This window comes from Photinus pyralis, unplaced genomic scaffold (genome assembly GCF_008802855.1).
Source record: "Photinus pyralis isolate 1611_PpyrPB1 unplaced genomic scaffold, Ppyr1.3 Ppyr1.4_LG9, whole genome shotgun sequence".
NCBI lineage: Eukaryota > Metazoa > Arthropoda > Insecta > Coleoptera > Lampyridae > Photinus > Photinus pyralis.
Window position 1 is genome coordinate 5427674 of NW_022170878.1, and position 24787 is coordinate 5452460.

The window sequence follows — 24787 nt, forward strand, 5'->3', positions numbered from 1 at the left end:
TAAAGGCATTATTCGTCACATAAGTTTTCCTAAGGTCGATAGCTACATGTCAATGTTGCTAAATTATAACTTGTTTTAGATGTGGTAAACATGGACATTTTAAGAGAGACTGCCAAGCAATATGAATAAGAAATTATTATTTCTTATTTCCTAGGCGTATTTCACATTCCAATGTCGTGTGCAAATCCATAAAGATCAGTAGATTGAAAATTGTTATTCCTTCATTGTGTGATGGGCTTTATTCCTATGGTGGAACTTTTTTCTAACGGTGTCTCTATATACGCCAACGGTACTTGTCGTTTTTACGGTGCCTCTACATACGCCAAAGGTACTGATCCTTTGAAATCAGACATCTGAATACTGTTGCTGTCATGCTATGTGAGTGTAAGTAAAGCCCGCTTGACATGGAGCAATAAAAATTGCAATTGCATGCAAGTTGCAATAAAAATTGCAATTGCATGCAAGTTGCAAGAAAAATTGCGAAAGGCATGCGCAGTTCAAAGCCAGCTGATCAATTGCTGCAAGAGACTTGCATGCAATTTTTATAGGACAGGTGCTATTTTTCTTGCATGAATCGTGCAATTCTAGGGATAAATCTAGTTGTTTTTGTGTCACCAACCTAGTAAAATACAGCGGCGGCAACTATGATGCTGAGAGACGCACTCATTACTTGTTTTTATTAATCTTATTTATTTTTGTAATTTTTATGTTTCTTCAAGCAATCAAAATTTAATTTTCATTTGAGGTTAACTACTTTGTTGACAAATCCATATGTTTCTTCTGTTGGCAGACATGTGGCAATTGAAATAGAATTGCACCATGTCAAATACCATGCAATGCTTATTGCATGCAAGGATTTGACCTTGCAATTTCTTTCTGCAAGTTCTTGCGCGTTGTATTGCTCCATGTCAAGCGGCCTTTAGAGATAATGAAAACTTCCATGTTAAATTATACTTCTTGCTATCATTCTTTACACCTGTTCACCATTTCATTTGGGTCTTCTTTATTTATTTAACCACAGATCTCATCAAATATTAACCAGAGGTAGGATGAAGTGGAATTAACATAATTACAATTGGGAATGTGGCGTAGACACCTTTAAATGCAAGTCTTTAATATATAAACAAGAATAAATACACATAAATTGATAAAGTCAATCTCATAACATGCAAAATCCATTCATGTTAACTTATGGATCCCGTATTTTGGCCATTATTTAAAAAAAAAGCTTTGTAGCTACATTATTAATAATTATATTTACCATTTTGTTTCTTTTACGAAAAGGCAAGTAATTCAACATGAATGTCTACAAACCTTTTTTCTAATCAGTCATCAATCTGCAGAAAATTAGACCGTAAGAATCTTTGGTATTGGTTTCCTATCCACGACTGCATTTTCGCCAGATCTTTGATGTCGTCCAGTGGTCCGTGCAGTTGCCTTAAACCAACCGTATAATTGTCGATCGTGTCGGTAGCGAATTTACCTGTACAGAAAGATTTGTCTCGCCGTCTTGGCACCGACGGACGGAAGTTTTTGAAGCTCCTTTTCGTTGCCTTTGTTTAGTACGCTTAGGATGTGGGCGTGGTGCGCGTGTTTGGCGTCCTGAGTCGACGGCGTTTTGCGTGGCGTGGGAATGGGAGGGCGTCTGCAACGAGAAGTGGGTTTACACGGTGACCGGGGGTGAAGTCTGGGTTTATACTTCGAACTGCTCCGTCGAGGTTTTGGTGAAACCTCCGTCCGATTCTTGCTGATTAGCCTTACGCTTTGCCGTCTGGGCGGCTGCTGGGTAGGTGGCGGGGGTGAGACCTTCTTTGACAGGCGGGCACTTCGTCGAGTTGTCGCCTTTTTCTCGGCAACCTTTGGAGGCGGTTTCTTGGGTACTTTGAAGACAAAGGCGTCATCGTCGTCGTCGAACTCCAGGCGTTTCGCAACGTTGGAGCACTGAATGGGACTGCTGCACGCCCGTGAGCGTTCCGTCGTTAGTTGCACGAACTCGTTTCGCACGATTTGCGACACTTCCGCGTGCAAACGCTGCCAGGAAAATCTAAACGTTGCGTAGTAAGCTGAGAAAGACAAATAGCGATCGCTTACTGTTGCTCGTCGATTTCCGCGCTGCATCGGGGCGCGTACGACTTCATCAGCAGCGGGAATTTCTCCATGATTTTGTTCTCGACCGCTTCCGTGCATTTTTTGACGATGGGACTGAAAGACGACAGTACGATCGTGCCGTCTCCGAGCGACGAGGCCACGCTCAACGCGGCCAAAGTGGGCGGAGTCTGAACTCCAGGCGTCCAGGTATGATTTACCTTCGGCGTTTTCGCGAAGCTCGGGGTATTGGGGCAGTCCATCGATTGATTTTGGCGCTTCAAGGGCGTCGGGCGAACTTTTACGGCCGAAGAAGGCGCGGGACGCTCGAACAGTGTGGGGTTCTTCTTCTGCAATGGTAATAGGGGAGTTCTAAATAGGACCTCAACTAAAGAGGGGAAAAAATCTAGGCTTCTAGAAGACTCGTAGAGATTCTTCCGGGATCTTGGAAAACGTTTCCAACCTTTTTGTTTGAAATTGGTGTATGAAAAGTTGCATAACTATTTTATTTTAATGGAAATCGCGTAAACCTGTCGGCCGCTCATCAAAATAAAGAAAGAGAAATTATAATAAGCTTTGTTCTTTACCTTCACAACACACAGTGCATTTTGACGAATCACCTATCCCTTTCTACTTAAAACCAATGAATGAGCATAAGCTCGCTCCCGGCTTCACCGTTATAACTTATGCACAAACACTTCACTTCTTTGATTGCACTCGATTTAGACGACAGATGTAAAATTGGCTCTTTGATGGTGGAAAAACTCCCTTTAACGGGTACTGAGAAAGGCTTCATATAAGCTTGATAAACACAACAGTCCGACTAACTCCTTTTTAGACTTTACTGCTTCAATCCGACATAAACATTCACTTTAAATGGCATAATAAAAATCGCCTTAACCACTCTCTAACTTAAATAAGCGGCTACGTTTCAAGGTCCACTAAAAAACAAAACAACAATTAACGTCCACCACCAAACAAGTGTTGGCAACAGGGAGATTGTGGGACTGTAGCGTGAGACGAGACACCACAGCAGCTGACCGTTTTAACAAAATAAATAAAAAGACAAGCGAATGTGTTTCGGTTTGGTTGTGTTCGCCTTTTACACAAACAACAATTAACGTTCAGCTCCAAAAAAGTGACGATTCACATTTTCCCCTGCCATTTAAAACCTTCTTCCTTCTCCCAGTTTCCGCCTCTCCTTGCGGCTTCTAAATTAAATACCTGTATTTTGCTATCAGCGCAACCTGCCCATCTTGAAACTAACTAGCTCGCTGGACGATAACCAATGTCTTATCGCGACGACCGGATTTAAACGAGATAACTTTAACAAAGCCCAAATGTCCCTTATCTTTATAAAATCAAAATACGCGACCATTTAAACAAAGTTAATTCTTCAAAGTCAAATACCATGATCGAAATTGAAAAATTGAAATTCAACATACAGGGTGACCCAACATTATTATGGGTGCAGATACCAAATAAAGTCCGCACTTTAACAATACATAGGGGGAATAATAACCCGCAACACATATGTCATAAACCTGACGTAGACGTAAATTCAATATGGCGTCCATAAGAAGTAGTAGCCTGTAGCTTCTACATCTAGCATGTTATGGAAATTCTGATAACAGATTCAGATTCTCCGAAAAAAAGTACCTTAGAAGGTGCTAACGGATTTGACCCACCCTGTACAACTGTAATTTCTCTTTAATCTAGCCGTGACTAAAGACACACATGTTCAGATTCAATGGGTCCCACTCACCTTATACTCCAAAATGACATTGTTCACCTCAGGCCTGTTTTTCACCCTCTTCGTTCCCTGCGCGAATTCGAGCGTCTGAATCGTCTCCTGAACGTCCTGCAGATCGGGGCTGACGCACGCGACGAGCGTGATAAAATTACGCTTACTCAAAGAATCCTGCAGCGTGGTCGTGATCATCGACTGACGGTACGGTACGTGAGCCACGTTCGTCGTTAACGCGTTAATAACGCGACCGATGTAGAACAGGCCCTTGTTGATGTTGACGCCCTCCTGAAACTGGGAGCCCTCGGTTCCGGTGCGGCGGACGCTCTCCGACCCGGCCAGGTCCACCAGATTTAACTTCGCTTCGGTTTCGTGGTTCCTAAAACACGCCCGGTTAGCGCGGACGACCAACAAACCACCGACTTACTCATTCTTAACGACGCAAGTCAGTGTGAACACGGCGTGCGAACGAGAACTGAAACGATTCTGCTTCGTCTCGCCCGTGTGACGATTCAAACTACCGACAGCGAGTAATTGGGCCGCCTCCTTCTGATTGTGCACTTGTATCGTTTCTAATCCATCGACTTTAAAACCTGAAACGTGTCCCGTGAGATTCGCGTGACTTCGTCGAGTAATCACCTTTCACAGGGACGTGCCCCTTCTTGTGGCTCAACAAATCGAGGACTTTCTCGTTGTATATTTCGTAAAAGGTAATCGAGACGGCCAGATCTCTGTAATCTTCACGATTGCTGAAGAGCTCGTCGCACGCGCGAGCGATAAAACCTGCTTCTGAATCGGACTGTAGACGAACAGTTTTACAACATATCTACGACCGATCAAACGTACCTTCGGATTACTGCCAATGGTGTACGTTTTCCCCGTACCCGTTTGACCGTAAGCGAAGACGGTGCAGTTATACCCTCCCAGCACTTTCTTAACCAACGGTTTAACCATAGCATCGTACACCTCCTTCTGAGAAGCGTTGTCGGAGAATATGTTATCAAAAGAGTACAGCTGTTTATTGGTAACATGGAGGACCTACAGTAGGACACTTAGAACAGGTTCATCGCGGAGGGGGAACCTACCGGTGGGTTATTGCTCACTACCGATACCGCAATTGATTTCTCGAAGACATTCGACGAAGGTCTAACTCTAATCGCCACGTTCACGCTGTCTTCCATTATTATTTAATTCATCGTGTGTAAAACTCACATATATGGTAAAACTGATAAAAAATTGTACGTTAAAATTCAAAAATTCGAAGAGTAACGGACTTCTGTCAAAAATTAGCATTACCAACCCTTAGATCATATATATTTTAAGTACCAACCTAACCAAAACCAATGGACGCAATCAGAAAACTTATACAAGGTGAAAAAATATAAAGAAGTCTTTCGAAATGATATTTACAGTTTTATCCCGGAAAGATTATAGGTGCATTCACAACCTCTAAAGGCCGCTTGACATGGAGCAATACTACGCGCAAGAACTTGCAGAAAAAAATTGCAAGGTCAAATCCTTGCATGCAATAAGCATTGCATGGTATTTGACATGGTGCAATTCTATTTCAATTGCCACATGTCTGCCAACAGAAGAAACATATGGATTTGTCAACAAAGTTGTTAACCTCAAATGAAAATTAAATTTTCATTGCTTGAAGAAACATGAAAATTACAAGAATAAATAAGATTAGTAAAAACAAGTAATGAGTGCGTCTCTCAGCATCACAGTTGCCGCCGCTGTATTTTACTAGGTTGGTGCCACAAAAACAACTAGATTGATCCCTAGAATTGCACGATTCATGCAAGAAAAATAGCACCGGTCCTATAAAAATTGCATGCAAGTCTCTTGCAGCAATTGATCAGCTGGCTTTGAACTGCGAATGCCTTTCGCAATTTTTCTTGCAACTTGCATGCAATTGCAATTTTTATTGCTCCATGTCAAGCGGGCTTAATGAATGTTTATAATTAATGAGGGCAATTATTACAACTTTAACTAAAGGAATCATTCGCAATGCATGAAATTAATGTGAAATTAGTATGTAAGTGTCGCCATCTATGTAACAGAGAGGTTAATACGGCAACTTTCACCATATTATCTTGTAGTGCAAGCACAAAAATCGGGCCGAATCCTAATGCGCCAAGGTACTTTTCTGTACAGCCCTTTGAATTTTCTTTCGAAATTGGTTTCTAGTCTATAACTTTTGATCGAGAAGTCTGATCGAAAAAGTACGAATTGTTTTGGATTCTACGCACCAAAATTAATAAGAAAAAGTGTTTTCCCAAGAAATTTTGGTGTAGTCGATTTTTGGTAAAAAAGGAAGGTTATACACTGCCTTTTTGTGAGGCCCGAAAAAAAAATTGTCTGGGATCGACCGGGAAAGAACATTTTCTTATAGAATTTGACCCGTAGAATCCATAATTTCGAACAGTTCCAAGTTCGGGCTACTAGATCAAAAGTAACAGCCCTTTGAATTTTTTGTCGAAATTGGTTTTTTGCCCATAACTTTTGATTGAGAAGTCTGATCGAAAAAGTACGAATTGTTTTGGATTCTACGCACCAAAATTAATAAGAAAAAGTGTTTTTCCGAGAAATTTTGGTGCAATCGATTTTTGGAAAAAAGGAAGGTTATACACTGCCTTTTTTTGAGGCCCCAAAAAAAATTGTCTCAGATCGACCCGGAAAAAAAATTTTCTTATAGAATGGGGCCTGTAGAATCCATAATTTCAAACAGTTCCAAGCTGCTAGTTCAAAAGTTACAGCCCTTTGAATTTTCTTTCGAAATTGGTTTCTAGTCTATAACTTTTGATTGAGAAGTCTGATCGAAAAAGTAATATTGTATATAATATACATCTTTATATACAATGGTAGTATGGATGGAATTGATCTTTTCTCTCACAAATACACTATACACAGCACTCCCACATTAGTGAATTGCGCAAAAGGACCTTGTTTGCGTAAATTCCACACAAAATTGCTAAAGCAGTGTTAAAACGGTCTACGTGTACCGCTAATCCAACAAAAACGTTAGAAATTATACGCATAATCAGTTATATTTTCTCACTGTACCTATTTAATTTTCATTGCTAGCTAAATTCAAATAAAGTTTGTAATTGGGCAAAGGTAAGGCGTTAAAATAATAAAATAAATAGGTCTATGGCCTGAAAGAATTAAAAGACTCCTTGCATAGGAAGCATAATATCACATTCCGGTGATTAAATATAATGCTGACAGTATCATGGTCTGTGTCTGGTGCAAAGTAATGACGTAATTCAAATCTCAACTTTGTTGTCAGTATATTTAAATAGGTAATACAGCGATACAACAGCACAAGATAGCAACACTTCCTTACAAGATTTTCTACTGCAACAATATCCTATCCCATGACATCTCTTTATATTATTTACTCTATGGCAAAGAGCAAGACCAAGTAATCAACATCAATAAACATAAATTAAGCAAGCATTACACCAAAAACGTAAACAATTACAAACAATAGCATAACGGTATCACATATGATTCTGCATTGCGGTTAAACGAAGTAAATTTCAAAAACAAAGATGGAACACAAAAAATATAAAATGCGGCATACAAAACACAAATACGATATAAAGAAATGCAAAAATTACTACCTGCATTAAATAACACAAAATAACAACAAACATTTAGGGAGCGACGCGTTCACGACCGCCATTCAAGGCATGATGACAAACGTAACCCACGTTCGCGCTTTCTAGATGGCGCAGGCAGCTTTTCCCCACCTAGAAATTGCATGGTTGCCAACTCTCAAAAATGTATGTATCGTCGTAAGTTGTATATACAGGGTGGAACCTCTCAGGGTATGGAATATCCCTAGGAATGGATTATTTGCTGATCGTTTTCAAAACGCAATTGTTATTATGGCTTTGTGAAAAAGGTAATCTCTGTGCTGGGGGTAGCGGTAATATAGGGGTATTTCATCCCCCCCCCCCGGCCCCTCCCGATGCTCCGTTCCCCCAAAATGTTTACAATAATGAGCATGTCCTATCGCAATTTCCTTTTTGTGGGAGAAGTTCCGTACACAATATTGGATTTAAAGGCTGAACGTTTTGGAAGATGTTACGGGTGTACCTAGTAACGAAGCTCATTAACGCCAACCATTAATGATTAACAACAATTTTGAGGGGAAATACATTTATAACAATTAAAACCTGTATATAATTGCTTAAAATTATTTAATCGGCATTTTTCTTAAGTGGTGCGCCTTCAACGATGAATAACAACGGCAATAAAATCGTTGCATGCAATCGTGTATAAGCAATAAAACGCATCGTTTATGCACCCATAAAACTGTTATCGATCAATATCTACGAGATTATTTTTTACTCGCAGATTAATATCGCATACCTACACGTCCGGGTTAAGTATACCTATCAAATAATTTTTGGGAGTGCACGTATATCTCAAGTGCGCGATTTTCTGTCCTCACTTGGTCGTGTAACGAAAATGCGAAGTAAGTTTTGTTGTTGTTTAAGGTGGATCTTTGCAGCGGGACGTTTTACAGATATCATCGAAATGCCACCCCTGATGGATTACCGACCAAATCCCCGAGGCATCGGGTATTTCTACTACGAGAATCTGACGAAGCATTCCGATAAAATTGCGCAAGTAAGCATTACCGCGGATTTCATTTAATAATTCCCATTAACTTAGATCGACGGTAAAACGGGCAAATCGGATACGTACGGGGATCTTTTAAAGCGCTGCATACGAACGGCGATATATTTGCAAGGGCGCAACGTGACCGAAGGCGATTTCATCTCCGTGTGTAGCCTCAATCACTTCGATAGCTGCACACCCCTGATAGCCTCCTTCTTTGTCAACGCCATTACGAGCGCCGTAGATCCATCTCTGTCTTCCGCCGACATTGCGTTTCTCTTAAGGCAAACGAAGCCCAAAGTGATTTTCACAGAGGCGGACTCGCTGAATCGCATCGAAGCCGCAGTGGAGCTCTTGGAGTACAAGGTGACGTTGGTCGTATTCGCCGATTCGTCCCAGCAACACGTCGCGTTTGCGCAAATTTTAAAGTCATACGATGACGATGAGGTGGACCACTTCCGACCCGTGCCCGTAGAGGACTTGAGCGAAATCGCGCTAGTCTGTTTCAGCAGCGGAACTTCTGGCCCACCCAAACCGGCAGCGCACAGCCACCACGGTCTCATGTACTCATACGCCAACAACGCGTAAGCATAACGCCCTTCACCCGCCTCACTCTACCCGAACCATTGCAGACGCTCGGCCTACAACTTCGGTTTACTCTTCGGATTTTACTCACCGTACTGGACGCTGTTCTCGCACGGATTGGGCACCTGCGTTTCGCTCGGTACCGCCCGCCTCCTTCTGCCCAAGTTTGACCCGGCGCACCCCTGGGAGCCGTTCCATCACAAGGTAGGCACGATTACCCAATCGATCTACACCGCTCTCATTTAGGTAACGACGGCCATATTAAACGTCTACCAAGCCATCCGACTGCTGTCCGTCGACAGACCCGAAGGTCTGGACACGACCAGCTTGGACGTTCTGGTTTTGACGGGCGGCACGATCTCCAACGAGCAGCTGGCGAGGGTGAATGGCCTGTTTCCGGGAACGAAGATCTCGAATGTTTACGGGCAGTCGGAGGTCGCGGGCTATTTAACTCAATTTCGGCTGGCGAACTTGGACGACGTCGAGCGGTGCGGCAAGAAATTCGCCTCGGTCGGGACCGGGCTCCCAGGCTGTTCGTATAAGATCGTCGACCTGGGAAGTGGTGCCATCGTAGGACCGTACCAAAGGGGAGAATTAAGGGTGAAGAGCGAGAGTCAACTCAGCTGCTACTATGGCGTGGTGGACGCGGACGTTTACGACGATGAAGGCTGGCTAAAAACCGGCGACATTGCCTACTACGACGACGATTATTGTTTCTACATCGTCGAGCGTGTGAAAGAAATGTTTAAATGCAGAGGATTTCATGTGATCCCGGCGATGCTCGAGTCGACCTTGTTGCAGCATTCCGCCATTGCTCTGGCGGTTGTTGTGGGAGTTAAGCATGAGATGGATGGCCACTGGCCAGCGGCGATTGTGGTCTTGCGTCCCGAAAGAAAGAGTATCGGCGCGGATGATATTCGCGATTTCGTTAACAATAGGGTCCAGGACCGGGAGAAGCTGAACGGTGGCGTGAAAATAGTCGACAGCTTCCCACTGACTGCCTCTGGTAAGGTAAATCGAAGAAGAATAAGGGAAATGTATGCAAATGAGTTAACAACCTCAAAAATAAACTGATTACATTTTCCAAATTCTTTCACTCTTTAATATTCCTCAAAATCTACTTCCTTTCTTCTTCATGTTTTTAACATTCTCCAAATGCAACATTCTTGTTTAGGAATTTTTCGTTTCTTTGAATGATTTTGGTTTTTCAAAATCTGGATTCTTTGCATGTTTCAAATTCCCTCAATCTCCTATAATCCGATTCTTCTAGTTCTTCGGATTTTCCAAAATCTTCAGATTCTTTTTTTTCGCTTTCTTCCTAGAAAGTAAGGGAGAGCATAGAACGGGGGGGGGGGGGTATGGAATACCTCCCGCACAGACATTACCTTTTTACAAAGCCACAATGACAACAATTGCGTTCTGAAAACGATCAGCAAATATTCAATTCCTGGGGGGTGTTGCACATCCCCCCAGCGCTACGTTTTCCGCTTAAACGTTCAACCCTTAGACTTTATGGTAATTAAATATCGTAAAGGAAGACAATTTGATGGCGGTTCCTAGAAAATAAATGAGAACATAGCACCGGGGAGCCGGGGGGGGGGGGGGGACATTACCTTTTTTACAAAGCCACAATGACAATAATTGCGTTCTGGAAAACGATCAGCAAAATTCATTCCTGAATTTCCGGGGGTTCCACCCCCCCCCCCCCCCAGCGCTACGTTTTCCGCTGAAACGTTCAACCCTTAGACTTTATGGTAATTAAATATCGTACAGGAAAAGACAATTTGATGGCGCTTCCTAGAAAATAAATGAGACCATAGCACCGGGGGGTCTGGGGGGTATGGAATACCCCCCAGCACAGACATTACCTTTTTTACAAAGCCACAATGACAACAATTGCGTTCTGAAAACGATCAGCAAATATTCAATTCCTGGGGGGTGTTCTACCCCCCCCGGTGCTACGTTTTCGCCTGAAACGTTCAACCCTTAGAATTCATGGTAATTAAATATCGTACAGGAAAAGACAATTTGATGGCGCTTCCTAGAAAATAAATGAGAGTATAGCACCGGGGGGTCTGGGGGGTATGGAATACCCCCCAGCACAGACATTACCTTTTTTACAAAGCCACAATGACAACAATTGCGTTCTGAAAACGATCAGCAAATATTCAATTCCTGGGGGGGGTTCTACACCCCCCGGTGCTACGTTTTCGCCTGAAACGTTCAACCCTTAGAATTCATGGTAATTAAATATCGTACAGGAAAAGACAATTTGATGGCGCTTCCTAGAAAATAAATGAGAGTATAGCACCGGGGGGTATGGAATACCCCCCAGCTCAGACATTACCTTTTTTACAAAGCCACAATGACAATAATTGCGTTCTGAAAACGATCAGCAAATATTCAATTCCTGGGGGTATTCCATACCCCCACACCCCCGGTGCTACGTTTTCCCCTGAAACGTTCAACCCTTAGAATTTATGGTAATTAAATATCGTACAGGAAGACAATTTGATGGCGGTTCCTAGAAAATAAATGAGAACATAGCACCGGGGGGTCGGGGGGGGATGGAATACCCCCCAGCACAGACATTACCTTATTTACAAAGCCACAATGACACATACCTCCCACACCCCCCCGGTGCTACGTTTTCCCCTGAAACGTTCAACCCTTAGACTTTATGGTAATTAAATATCGTACAGGAAAAGACAATTTGATGGCGCTTCCTAGAAAATAAATGTGAGTATAGCACCGGGGGGTCCGGAATACCCCCCAGCACAGACATTACCTTTTTTACAAAGCCACAATGACAATAATTGCGTTCTGAAAACGATCAGCAAATATTCAATTCCTGGGGGGTATTCCATACCCCCCCCCCCGGTGCTACGTTTTCCCCTGAAACGTTCAACCCTTAGAATTCATGGTAATTAAATATCGTACAGGAAAAGACAATTTGATGGCGCTTCCTAGAAAATAAATGAGAGTATAGCACCGGGGGGTCCGGAATACCCCCCAGCACAGACATTACCTTTTTTACAAAGCCACAATGACACATACCTCCCACACCCCCCGGTGCTACGTTTTCCCCTGAAACGTTCAACCCTTAGACTTTATGGTAATTAAATATCGTACAGGAAAAGACAATTTGATGGCGCTTCCTAGAAAATAAATGTGAGTATAGCACCGGGGGGTCTGGAATACCCCCCAGCTCAGACATTACCTTTTTTACAAAGCCACAATGACAATAATTGCGTTCTGAAAACGATCAGCAAATATTCAATTCCTGGGGGGTATTCCATACCCCCACACCCCCGGTGCTACGTTTTCCCCTGAAACGTTCAACCCTTAGAATTCATGGTAATTAAATATCGTACAGGAAAAGACAATTTGATGGCGCTTCCTAGAAAATAAATGAGAGTATAGCACCGGGGGGTCCGGAATACCCCCCAGCTCAGACATTACCTTTTTTACAAAGCCACAATGACACATACCCCCCACACCCCCCGGTGCTACGTTTTCCCCTGAAACGTTCAACCCTTAGAATTTATGGTAATTAAATATCGTACAGGAAGACAATTTGATGGCGGTTCCTAGAAAATAAATGAGAACATAGCACCGGGGGGTCGGGGGGGTATGGAATACCCCCCAGCACAGACATTACCTTATTTACAAAGCCACAATGACACATACCTCCCACACCCCCCCGGTGCTACGTTTTCCCCTGAAACGTTCAACTCTTAGAATTTATGGTAATTAAATATCGTACAGGAAGACAATTTGATGGCGGTTCCTAGAAAATAAATGAGAACATAGCACCGGGGGGTCGGGGGGGTATGGAATACCCCCCAGCACAGACATTACCTTATTTACAAAGCCACAATGACACATACCTCCCACACCCCCCCGGTGCTACGTTTTCCCCTGAAACGTTCAACCCTTAGAATTTATGGTAATTAAATATCGTACAGGAAAAGACAATTTGATGGCGCTTCCTAGAAAATAAATGTGAGTATAGCACCGGGGGGTCTGGAATACCCCCCAGCAGAGACATTACCTTTTTTACAAAGTCACAATGACAACAATTGCGTTCTGAAAACGATCAGCAAATATTCAATTCCTGGGGGGTATTCCATACCCCCACACCCCCGGTGCTACGTTTTCCCCTGAAACGTTCAACCCTTAGAATTCATGGTAATTAAATATCGTACAGGAAAAGACAATTTGATGGCGCTTCCTAGAAAATAAATGAGAGTATAGCACCGGGGGGTCCGGAATACCCCCCAGCACAGACATTACCTTTTTTACAAAGCCACAATGACACATACCTCCCACACCCCCCGGTGCTACGTTTTCCCCTGAAACGTTCAACCCTTAGACTTTATGGTAATTAAATATCGTACAGGAAAAGACAATTTGATGGCGCTTCCTAGAAAATAAATGTGAGTATAGCACCGGGGGGTCCGGAATACCCCCCAGCTCAGACATTACCTTTTTTACAAAGCCACAATGACAATAATTGCGTTCTGAAAACGATCAGCAAATATTCAACTCCTAGGGGGTATTCCATACCCCCCAGTGCTATGTTTTCCCCTGAAACGTTCAACCCTTAGAATTTATGGTAATTAAATATCGTACAGGAAGACAATTTGATGGCGGTTCCTAGAAAATAAATGAGAACATAGCACCGGGGGGTCGGGGGGGTATGGAATACCCCCCAGCACAGACATTACCTTTTTTACAAAGCCACAATGACACATACCTCCCACACCCCCCCGGTGCTACGTTTTCCCCTGAAACGTTCAACCCTTAGACTTTATGGTAATTAAATATCGTACAGGCAATTGTCAAATGGCTTTGATCTTGTAGTTTTTGGGAAAAGATAATCCAGTCCTCCTGGACTGGAGGGGGGGTATTCACCCCCCCTTCCCCAGTGCTACGCTTTCCCCTGAAACGTTCAGCCCTTAGAATTCATGGTAATTAAATATCTCACAGGAAAAGACAATTTGATGGCACTTCCTAGAAAGTAAGGGAGAGCATAGAACGGAGGGGAGGGTATGGAATACCCCCCGAACAGACATTACCTTTTTACAAAGCCACAATGACAACAATTGCGTTCTGAAAACGATCAGCAAATATTCAATTCCTGGGGGGGGGGGGGTTCCACACCCCCCAGCGCTACGTTTTCCCCTGAAACGTTCAACCCTTAGACTTTATGGTAATTAAATATCGTACAGGTACAGGAAAAGACAATTTGATGGCGCTTCCTAGAAAATAAATGAGAGTATAGCACCGGGGGGTATGGAATACCCCCCAGCTCAGACATTACCTTCTTTACAAAGCCACAATGACAATAATTGCGTTCTGAAAACGATCAGCAAATATTCAATTCCTGGGGGGTTATTCCATACCCCCCGGTGCTACGTTTTCCCCTGAAACGTTCAATCCTTAGAATTTATGGTAATTAAATCTAACAGGAGAAGACAATTTGATGGCACTCCCTAGAAAGTAAGGGAGAGCATAGCACCGGGGGGTCGGGAATACCCCTCAGCACAAAGATTAGTGTTTTTACAAACCCACAATTGCGTTCTGAAAATAACCCCCAGGACACAGGAAAAATTGATTACTTATTCTGAAAACCTACACTGATAGTTGCTGCGGATCAGAATTTGATTTCTGTTATGGTCTTTCATGGAACCAAACTTTTGACTCCACTTGTATCCACGAAATATACTCACTTGACTGAAGTTGAATGAACGCACTTCTTACACAATTGGAAATTGCACTGCACATATTTGCCGCACTTGTTGCAAAAAAGACAAATTACCTTAACAGTTATCAATAGCCTTTAATTGCGTTCTCTAGACTTTCGTAACAAGGCAGTTGTGATTTATATACCACGTTAGCCGACTATGAACAAAGTTAATGAACAATACTTGAAGGTTAGAAAATATAATGTATTTACATTATACACTGTAGGTAAGTAATATATTAATTGCAAAAGCAAAGTTGACTAGCATTAGTAAGAGCACTTAAAAGATACGCATACAGTGTGAACGTACCTTATATGCTGCCATGTATAGATATATATATATAAAAAGTGGTAACATTCGATGGCACCCAAATATACATCAAAATTTCAAAAAGTAACCGATCTAATTTTGGAATGTAGCCTTTGAAAAGGGAAAATAAATATCGCTAAGTACATGCACACCTCTTAAGATACAGGAACTGAAACGGATCAATTTACGAGTAACTTACTATAAAATAAATGCCATAATGGTAGATTCGTCCTTGGGCGTTATATACAAAAAAAAAAACAACAAATATATCCCAAACCGTAAAAAAAAAATAAATAATTTGTATCACATTCTAATGGGTCGTCTGCGTGACGGCGTCCTGCGTCACGACGTCTTCGGGCGACGTGAAGAGGATGTTCGCGGATATGATCAACGGGAACGTAATGTCCTTGTCGAAAGTCATCAGCTGCAGCTCTTCGGTTTTCGAGAGGGAGACGCTCTTGATGCCGGTCGTCTGTCGGAAGAGCATCTGGCGCTGCTCGTTCAAAGTGGCGACCGTAACTCTGAGTGGAGAACACAAAAATTTGCTTTAAGAAAAACATTGATTTTTGTCACACCCTGTACAGTATTTTTTAAAATGTGCTCTAATAACAAGTGAAGTCAGTGTCTGATCTCCCAAAACGTTCAACCCTTAGGACATCTGTGTAATAAATATCTCTCATTGGCAATTTTCAGGAAAAGGTTATCGATTCCACCCAAGTTGGGGAATTTGAAATCCGACGTCTACTGGATATTTAAAACCGCAAACCTAGGTCCTGATGCTCGAGCCTTGAGGCTTTCGTCATGAAGCTTAAAATTCTAAACCTGAGCCTTGACGTTTAAGTAAAGAATCTGTCAAATAAAATCTAAACAAATTTAAAGACCTAAAAGGCCTCAGAGGTTATGAAAGATTTTTGAAAACCCTTGAAATCTCTTAAAGGGTCAGAAAGGCTCTTGAAAACTCTAATCCAAAGAATCTAAAAAATCCTTAAAGACTCATACAAACCTCTCAAAAGCACCTAAAGACGCATAAAAGCTCTTTTACTAAAACATTAAAAAGGCTCTTAAGAGACTTAAGGCGATTCTTAACAACTCCTAAGGACACTGAGGACAAAATACTGTTTCTGAAGGGTCTCAAAAATGTTTAAGACCTTTTAAAACTTCTTAATGCTCTGAAAAAGACAGTATCTCAAGAACCCCAAAGACTTAAGGAATGATAAAAACTGTTAAAGGCTTTCAAAACCTTTAGAAGACCCTTAGAGTCTCTTGAAGACCTTTGAAAACTCATAGACTCTTATACAAACTTGACCGCCAACAGCTTCTAAGAACTTCTAAAGGCTTTTAGAGAGTTCAGATTGTAATTTACCTGATTGCCAAACGGCGCACCGTCTGAAAACTGAGCAGCTGTTCGAATTCGGGCCTGTGGTTGCGTTTAATCGACAGAGACGCCCCATCGGTCACCATCAAGAGATCCATGCCGTAATGGAAACCCGTCCATCGCCACATGTGTCGATCTTTCTCGTTCAGAATTCGGCCGCACCGCAAACTCTTGCTTAGAAACAGCTCGTCGACGAGCTCGCCCGACGGACCCTTGTCCTCGTTCTGGTTCACCTTGAGCATAATCTTCCACTGCTTCAACACGGCCGGATTGAGCCAACTTCTCGGTATGATATTGTCACGTTGCACCGCCTCGACGTCCATGTGATGCGAGATCAGGTTGTGCACGCGCAACCCCTGGAACGCCAAGATGAAATCCTCGCCCTGCTTCGTTAACAGATAGGGATTCTCGTCTGGAAGCAGTAACTCGAGGCACGGTGACCAATAAAAAATGTCTCCTTACCTGTTCGCGACGAATAAAACGTGTTGATGTCCTTGATCGAGGGGTCGCTCGTCAAATCGGGATGCACGTGCATGTACATCCAGAACTTCAGCATGACGTACAGCGAGAACTCCGTCTGGACGACGAAGAGGTCCGGATTCGCGACGAGCCTCGTCATCAGCGGTATCGGAATCGTACGCAGGTAGCATAACGAGCCGTAATAGTAGAACGTCATTAGATTCACTAGGAACCATTGCATGCAAGTCTCCTGTAGCTTTTTGTCGGCGTATTGACAGGCCGCGTTGTAGTACAACATCGCGCTCTGTAAATCGAGTAGAAACTTTGATAGATGAGTTCGCACGCGACTAAACAAGTCAAACAGGCCAAGTGCAAGGAAATTAAACTAACCGCAAGCTGTAGCAAACAAAAATCGACGTTCGTAAGAAGAAGAAGTGCGATAATGGTGGCCAGAACACGCAAAAAAAGAATGGAATCAAGGGTTCGACACTCGAAAACGGGAGGTAAAATACGAAAGGAAAATGACGGTAAAAAAGAGAGGAAAAAGGATAAAAGAAGTTTGATAAAATCGCAAACGGAAAGAATCAAAAGTGGACGAGTAATGGAAGAAGTGTGATGAAAAATTCGAAAATCGCGGAAGTGAAATAAAGAGGAAAATGAACATAGAACAAACGTAGGGATGCAAGATAATGACAGGAAAAGACAAGTATAAATTGTGCACAACTCTTGTGCAGATAAAGCGCATTTTTTTAACCGGAATAGCTTTTGTTTTGACATCACCAGAGGATATATTTCTTGCAGACGTCTCAATCGCCCTTTGTGAGTAACCTCTTCCGACAATCCGTTCTTGAGGTATAAGGGTATATACCCGATCACGATAAGAAGTCGAGGAGGAGGGCTATGGTTGATAGAAATTAATTCCTTTCGTTGAGACCTTTCATTAGAGTACCATGAAGGATAAAACTAGTCCCCCCCCCCCCCGTGCTTTGATAAGAGGACAGAAAGAAGGGCAGTAGTTGGTAGAAAACAGTTTCTTTCGTTGAGACCTTTAATTAGAATACAATGAGAAATAAAATTAATTTTTAACCCCCCCCCCCCCCCCTCTTCAGGCCCCGTCGCTCACTGATCTCGAAAAAGAGTCGCACGGGAAAGTTATACTTTGTACAATCCAATTTCTTTCGATGAGACCTTTCATTAGAATACCATGCAGGGTAGAACATGTGTCCCCCACCCCCTCCCCCCCATCCCATTTCCTAAAGTTTAACTTGGCACCACTAAAGGCATGCGTATGCAAAATCTGCGACCAATTACTATGCACGTTTTACTTTCAAAAACAGAATCTCAGGAAATAATTCGTGGGGGGGCCCCCTTTTAGACAGCGAAATTTGTTGGCCGTCTGGCACACCTTCAAGGTATAGGCTACCTACTGCAAAACATTCCAGGACTCTAGGACCATTCTCCTAGAAGTAGTTCGAAAAATTGCATGAGCAAGAGAAGAAAGAAAAATAAAGATTAAGACGTGGTGAAATTGAAGGTTAGAAGAAGTTTAATAAAGAAAAGCAAAGAAGAAACGAAAATGAAGGGACAAAAGAAGAATACAAAGTGGATGAAGTGTGAAGATGACGTGAAAAAAAAGGAGGTGTAGAAAAAGTGAAGCAGCCTAAGTTGTAAATGAAAACCAAGAGAGGAAAAACATAGAAAAAGGAAAAAAGAAGTTAGAACAAAAGAATACGGGGGAGAGAGGAGGCAAAATTGGCAGCAAGAATTCGTTAAAGAATTACAAGGGATACAGAAAATCGCCTCGGACGGAGAGGCGGACGGACGGAAAAAAAAGCTAAAAAAGGAAAATTAACGTAGAGAAAAAAACGCGATAGTGGAGACAAAGAATTTGTTAGAGGATTGTAGGATACAGAAGATGAACGAAAAGAAGTACGAAGACAAATAGAAATTGAAGATGACCTGAAAAAAGCAATTTTCTATTCTTCTCCTCACAAAATCGGGGGGGGGGGGGGTTGTAACATCTGCTACAGTAATGGTAAGTAACGGCAGTTTTAGACCGATTTGGGAAAGCCATCTTCAATGCAGTGAAACATTCAGGTGCTTTTTCAAAAAACTAAAGTGGGAGGAGTGGGGGAGGTAAAATGTCTGCATGGTTCGCATTATGGCTCAATGGTAGAGCGTTGAGTTATAAATCCGGAGGTCGGGTGTTCGAACCTGGGTTGAGGTAAATTTTTCATCTGTGGTAGAGATGGAAATTACCTTAGACCAGTTTCGAGCATTCTGCCGGCTACTCCGAATTAGTGTTTCCTGCAGTTTTCCTAATTCGTAAAGTGCATACCGGAGTAGTATAGAACAACTTAAGACCTTCTACAGAGGCACCTCTAAAAAGCATTATGCGGGTCACTCTGTAATTGGGCGGAAGCCTGTTGAGGGCCCAGAACAAGAGAGGGATAAATAAATAAATAAATAAAGTCAAATGTCTAGAGTTAATGATTCCCAAACAACTAATCTCGCCTCCCCTGACCCCCTTTAATAAACAACCTGTACTAGTTTTGGAATACGCCGCCACGCACACTGACGGAGGGGGGGGGGCAAAAATGCTGATGAGAGGTCTTGATGGAAGCAAAGTTTCTCCATTCTCAAATTTTTTCTATGTGGCTCGCCTTCCTACGACTTTCCGTTACCGAGATTCGCATTTTGGCGACGCCGAGCGCATTGCCGTCGCGGACCGTTCAAATCGTACTCATGGACAACAAACGGGTCGCGAAACGTCGAAAAAAAAAGTGGTCACAAACGGGTATATATACATGCATTTTAAAGCGCCGCGCATCCCTTAATATTTCCCTTATTTATCGGCCGATTCATATCAAATTTTAACTATAGCTGCGCCCGGCCGGGGGATCGCAACGGGATTTTCAAATTTTTTTCATCCCCTTCCCTTTTCGAGATATCGACACGCATCTGTTGTCTTTCGACCTACGGCCGCGATACTTCGGAATCACGCGTTTTTGAGACATTTCTAAACGATCTACACAAAAATTTTGGATCAAACACTTAAACCGCGATATCTCGAGAACGGAACGTCGTAGCTAGGGGTTCATGGGTGTCTTTTGAAAGGTCTCGACCTAACCTAACCGATAGGAGGAATGTTAAGCGCTATTCGAGCGAAATATGCACATCCTAGCGGAGACTTAAAATGCGAAGCACTTTTACCAACCTATACGATAAGATTGACTAAAGAAGAGCTCACCCATATATATTGGTCTTTTTTGAGCCGAATTAAATTTTTCCGATTTTTTGCCTTTTAGAATACGACACACAAATGTGTGTGCCGATATCGGCGGGGGATACCAAAACGGCGTTGGTCACGAGACGCCGTGATCGGTCAGAGCGAGCTCCATTCCGATCTAGTTTAAAAATAGTGGATCGAAAGGTCACAGCCCCCCTCCTCGACTCTCTGAAAGTATAACGTGTCTTAATTATGAAACAAGAGATCGTCTTCCACACAATTTAGCAAAGTGGGTTGGGCGGGTTAATATAACCTTCCTGGACATGTTATTATGGCACCGCGATAAACCCCCACAAATAATACCCCATATGCAAAGTGAGTAACAGTCAGAGAGCACTTGACGATTTAGCACATCAAGCGCAATTCTCAAAAAATGAAGGGAGGGTAAGAATGTCTTTAGGGTACTTTAATAGGTTCAACGGAAGCCATGGTAATACAAACCTTCCCGTAATATTAAAGATGCCTATCCGTTACCGTTAATAAACGAGACCGACGACTCCGATACCTCACGTAAGGGATTTGGTCCTTCAAAAAAACCACCCTTTATCCAAAGCTGATATGGGGTATGCTGCCAAGTTAGCTCCGAAATACTCCGGCCCATACGCGATTTCCGTCCTGTTTTACCCGTCCCGGAGTTTTGTTTGTTTTACGATAGTGTGCCAAAAAGAGTTACATTCTTTTCTTTTCTAGGAAAGGGGGAGGGGGGTGTAACAAAGCACCTGTTCTCCACTTGGAAATTAACGGCTTTAGTGATCACCCTGTAGATGAACACCTGGTATCAAGAGACGCTTTACTACTAAGAAACCGAAGTTTCCACGAATATAACTATGTACAGGGTGAGTCAACGATTGCGCGGAGTAACTTAATACCTTGAAGATAAATTGCCTTTATTTGCATGGCCACGTCACTATTATGTAAATTACATATAACTTATTTAAGAAACCAAGATATGTCGAAAACTATCAGAGATAGGTATCGGACATTATTATCAAAAGTTGAAGGTTTTTGGAGGAGCTAAAATGTGACAGAAAAATATACAGGGTGTTCCATTTAAAAAGTCACATTTTTTAATATGAAGTTTTGTAAATTTGGATCTAGAAAAAAAACATCCTGTAAGCTATTTTTTCAATGTTTTACAGTAGATGTATTTGACTTTTACTTAACCCAGGATAAAAGATATAAAACCTGGAATCAAAATTTAAGAAATAATTTTGACAATACACTGACGCTTGCAAATGCCCAATTTTTGAAAAAAATCGAATTATCTTTAAAACTACTAGTTTTTCGGATATTAACCATATAATAAAATAGACCTATTTAAAAAATATACCATTTGGGCGCCCTACTCTGTGGGCACACCCTGGATAATTCCAAATATTTTTAAATGGTGGAGAATATTCAACCATATCATAACACAAAAACACTCTATCGAAAAATCTTATCTTCCAAGGCATTAAGTTAGTCCGTGCAATCGTTGACTCACCCTGTACAGGTACAGCACACACAAAAAAACAAAAGATTTCAACGCTCTAATCATGCGAGAATACCTATAGGACCAATTTTCCATTACCCAGGAAATTAAAAACCCCAAATAAAGGTAATTGGGATAACAATAAACCACGAGATAAATTGCTTAGGGACGCTACCTCAACCAAATCTACAAGAGAGCATGGTGTATTGCGTGTTGCCTATTTAAAATTCAAAACAGTTCAAAAGACAAGCAGTACAAGCTCTCGGCTCTCGTCAACCAATGACATACCTTTGGATTGATAGTTTCGATCATCACCTCTCGACACTTGTCAATAATACTGTCCAACTGAAACATCGTCGCGCTAGCCAAGATCGGTACAATCTCCGTCGGATTTAACGTAATCTCGTCATTGTAGAGGGAACCGAACACAATTTTCAACGCTAAAATTGGACATTAACATTTCGGATGTCGACTCCTAACACAATATACTCACAGTCGATCGTTATTTGTGGATCGATTATGTCGATAACGACATACTTTTTGTCGTACTCCAACCAGGCGCCCCCGAACATGCTCGCAAAGTACGGACTTTGACACAGATATATCCGGTGCAGGTGGAACTGATGGCCCAACGCCTCGACCGTCAAGTCCGAATTCTTACCTTCCTCGTATAAAGTTTGGTAGATATACTGAGCGGTGGTTACCAGTTTTTTTCTACAAAGAAACGGAGGTTATTCGTTCAAGTGGGGGGGCGCATTTACCGTTTCGGGGTGTGCAGCGCCAAGTCGATCACCTTGTTAATCTCCTCGTCCGATTCGGTTTCGACTCGCTTTCGCTTTCCTCCGATCACGAATTGCGTCACGTTGTTCACGATGTGTTTCGAGTTTACGAGACTGCTGCTCAATAAACCACCCATTGCGGCATTCGATGGGAAGCGGTTCGCGTACACCACGATCAATTCATTATGGCCAATTAGCCCACTTGACGAGTCACTGAACTAAACATAAACATTTAATTAATAAATTAGCGTTAATTATGTTTACGTTGAGATCAAAAATTTGTATTTGTGGTGATCTGGTTCTTCCTTTACCACCCACAACGTTCTTTGACGTTTTGGCCCGCGCTGACAGCTCAGTGGCGTACGCACCAAAAAGTTGTTCGGGACAATAGGCAACCCATCAAACATCCCGCACCAACCTCGTCTATTGTACCGTTTAGTTTTAGTCTCACGTCGCTTAGCTTGTCAGTGCCAAGTCTCTGTGTCAGTAGCTTTGAAGAAATCTAGAATCCTCCTGGGAGCATCTCCATCTTCATTCTTCAAAGGAACCTGTCTCACAGTGACACAATGTAGGTATGCAGGGAGTTTTTACTTCCTCTTGGCACAATGGCACCACCTTGTAAACTGTGTCTATTTCAAAGTCCATATGGTTTCACTTACGATATGGTAGAAGTAGGGTTTCACCTCAGGGCTCTTCTTTGACGTTGTTGTGGGACTTGTGTGGTTCAATGACCCAGGGAGTGCGTAACGTCAGAGCATGGCTTGCATTATACAGTGACATTCATGTAGAAGTAGACATAGGGATTTCCTATGTCTACTTTTATATGATAAAATCTCCTGAAAGACGCCTAATTTTATGCAACCAAAACAACTTCTTGAAACAAATAAAGATCTGGTTGTCATATTAATTGTTAATTTGAATATTGTTGCTTTATCTTCACAGAAAATAAATCTCTTAAGCTCCTTTAACTTGTAGTGTACTTAATCCCCAGGTTCTACGCTAACTTCACACTACAAGAACAGGGAAATACAGTCAACCCGGCAACGTTTAAAAATGGCCACCCGAATGACGAATCGTAACTCAATTATCGTATCGCACATACATTCTCTGAAGAGTTTTGATTAGCAATCGCGCCCCCGCAAGATAGGTAGGGTTCGCCTCGAAGACAATCACGGGATTAAGTGTCATAGCTCAATTTTGACAACAGTTTTTACCACTGCCGTGACTGCTTCATTCGCGGAGATAATGGTTAGTTACATTTTTACAAACAAGTCAGTACATACATCAAACGAATCGGTAATTTCCACATATTAAAATAAACTGATAACGGTATTAAACATTTCATTCTGCATTGCGGTTAAACCAAGTAAATTTCAAAAACAAAGATTCAAACACACAAAAAATATAAAATGAGGCACACAAAACACATATACGATATAAAAAAATGCAAAAATTACTACCTGCATTTTAATAACACAAAATAACAACAAACATTTATGGAGCGCCGTTCACGACCGCCATTCAAGACAAGATGCTAAACGCTTGTTCTGGGGCTAAACGTTAAAACGTAACCCCTAAAGTCACTAAATATAGAAAGTACCGCAATCATCCGCCATTTTTGGGCAAATTTGTTGCCAACTTAAAAAAATTGACAAATAAAATCTGAAAAGCTGTAATTTTTTATAACCTAACTTAATAGTACTGTCATGTTTTATAAAAATATATACAGATATCTCCAAACAGGTGGATCAAACCCTAACATTAAAGTTACTAGAATCTGGCACTTCCGCCATTTTTGGGCAAAAATCATGCGTTCTCTCTCTAACACACGAGCCCAATGGATTGCGGTACTTTCTATATTTAGTGACTTTAGTAACCCCCGTCCGTGCTTTTTAGATGGCGCAGGCAGCTTTTTCCCTCTTAGAAATTGCATGGTTGCCAACTCTCAAAAATGTATGCATCGTCGTAAGTTATATATACAGGGTGGAACCTCTCATCTCTTATAAAAGGATCATGGCTGGGCAAGTAAAAACTTATTTGAATAGCGAAAACATTTTACCATCTTTACAGTCGGGATTTAGGGCAAATCATAGTTGCACGACAGCTCTCTTACAAGTTACAGATTCAATTTTTTCCGCTATTGATGGTAAAAATATCTTAGTTCTCGTTTTGTTGGATTACTCCAGAGCCTTTGACAGAATTAATCACGATATACTTTTCGCACTTCTAAATCATAGTGGTTTTGGTAGTTCAGCAGCTAAATTTATCTTAAGTTACATTAGCAATAGATCTCAACGTGT

General features: G+C 42.0%; 3 protein-coding genes across 4 annotated transcripts; 1 reads left to right on the forward strand and 2 right to left on the reverse strand.

Moving 5' to 3' along the window:
- Positions 1–996: 996 nt before the first annotated feature.
- Positions 997–5111, reverse strand: LOC116181406 (kinesin-like protein Nod). Its single transcript, XM_031501766.1, has 9 exons — positions 4918–5111; positions 4679–4870; positions 4472–4631; positions 4260–4425; positions 3851–4211; positions 2092–2435; positions 1700–2044; positions 1484–1645; positions 997–1437 (listed from the first exon to the last, which is right to left on the reverse strand). Exons 1-9 carry the CDS (start codon positions 5011–5013, stop codon positions 1326–1328), a joined length of 1938 nt encoding a protein of 645 aa, XP_031357626.1. The 5' UTR covers positions 5014–5111; the 3' UTR covers positions 997–1325.
- Positions 5112–8169: 3058 nt separating this feature from the next.
- Positions 8170–10146, forward strand: LOC116181133 (4-coumarate--CoA ligase 1-like). The gene is made up of 5 exons (XM_031501409.1): positions 8170–8324; positions 8376–8479; positions 8525–9054; positions 9103–9259; positions 9302–10146. Exons 1-5 carry the CDS (start codon positions 8318–8320, stop codon positions 10127–10129), a joined length of 1626 nt encoding a protein of 541 aa, XP_031357269.1. The 5' UTR covers positions 8170–8317; the 3' UTR covers positions 10130–10146.
- A 4734-nt stretch (positions 10147–14880) lies between these two features.
- LOC116180284 (protein germ cell-less) lies at positions 14881–23094 on the reverse strand. Of its 2 annotated transcripts, XM_031500191.1 has the most exons (7): positions 22752–23094; positions 22470–22705; positions 22202–22422; positions 21997–22148; positions 16952–17252; positions 16478–16901; positions 14881–15635 (listed from the first exon to the last, which is right to left on the reverse strand). In XM_031500191.1, the coding sequence occupies exons 2-7, from the start codon at positions 22622–22624 to the stop codon at positions 15425–15427; spliced, it is 1464 nt and encodes a 487-aa protein (XP_031356051.1). In that variant the 5' UTR covers positions 22625–22705; positions 22752–23094; the 3' UTR covers positions 14881–15424. The 2 variants fall into 2 exon arrangements, with proteins under 2 accessions (XP_031356051.1, XP_031356050.1); XM_031500190.1 differs by having other exon boundaries at positions 22470–23094.
- Positions 23095–24787: the final 1693 nt, after the last annotated feature.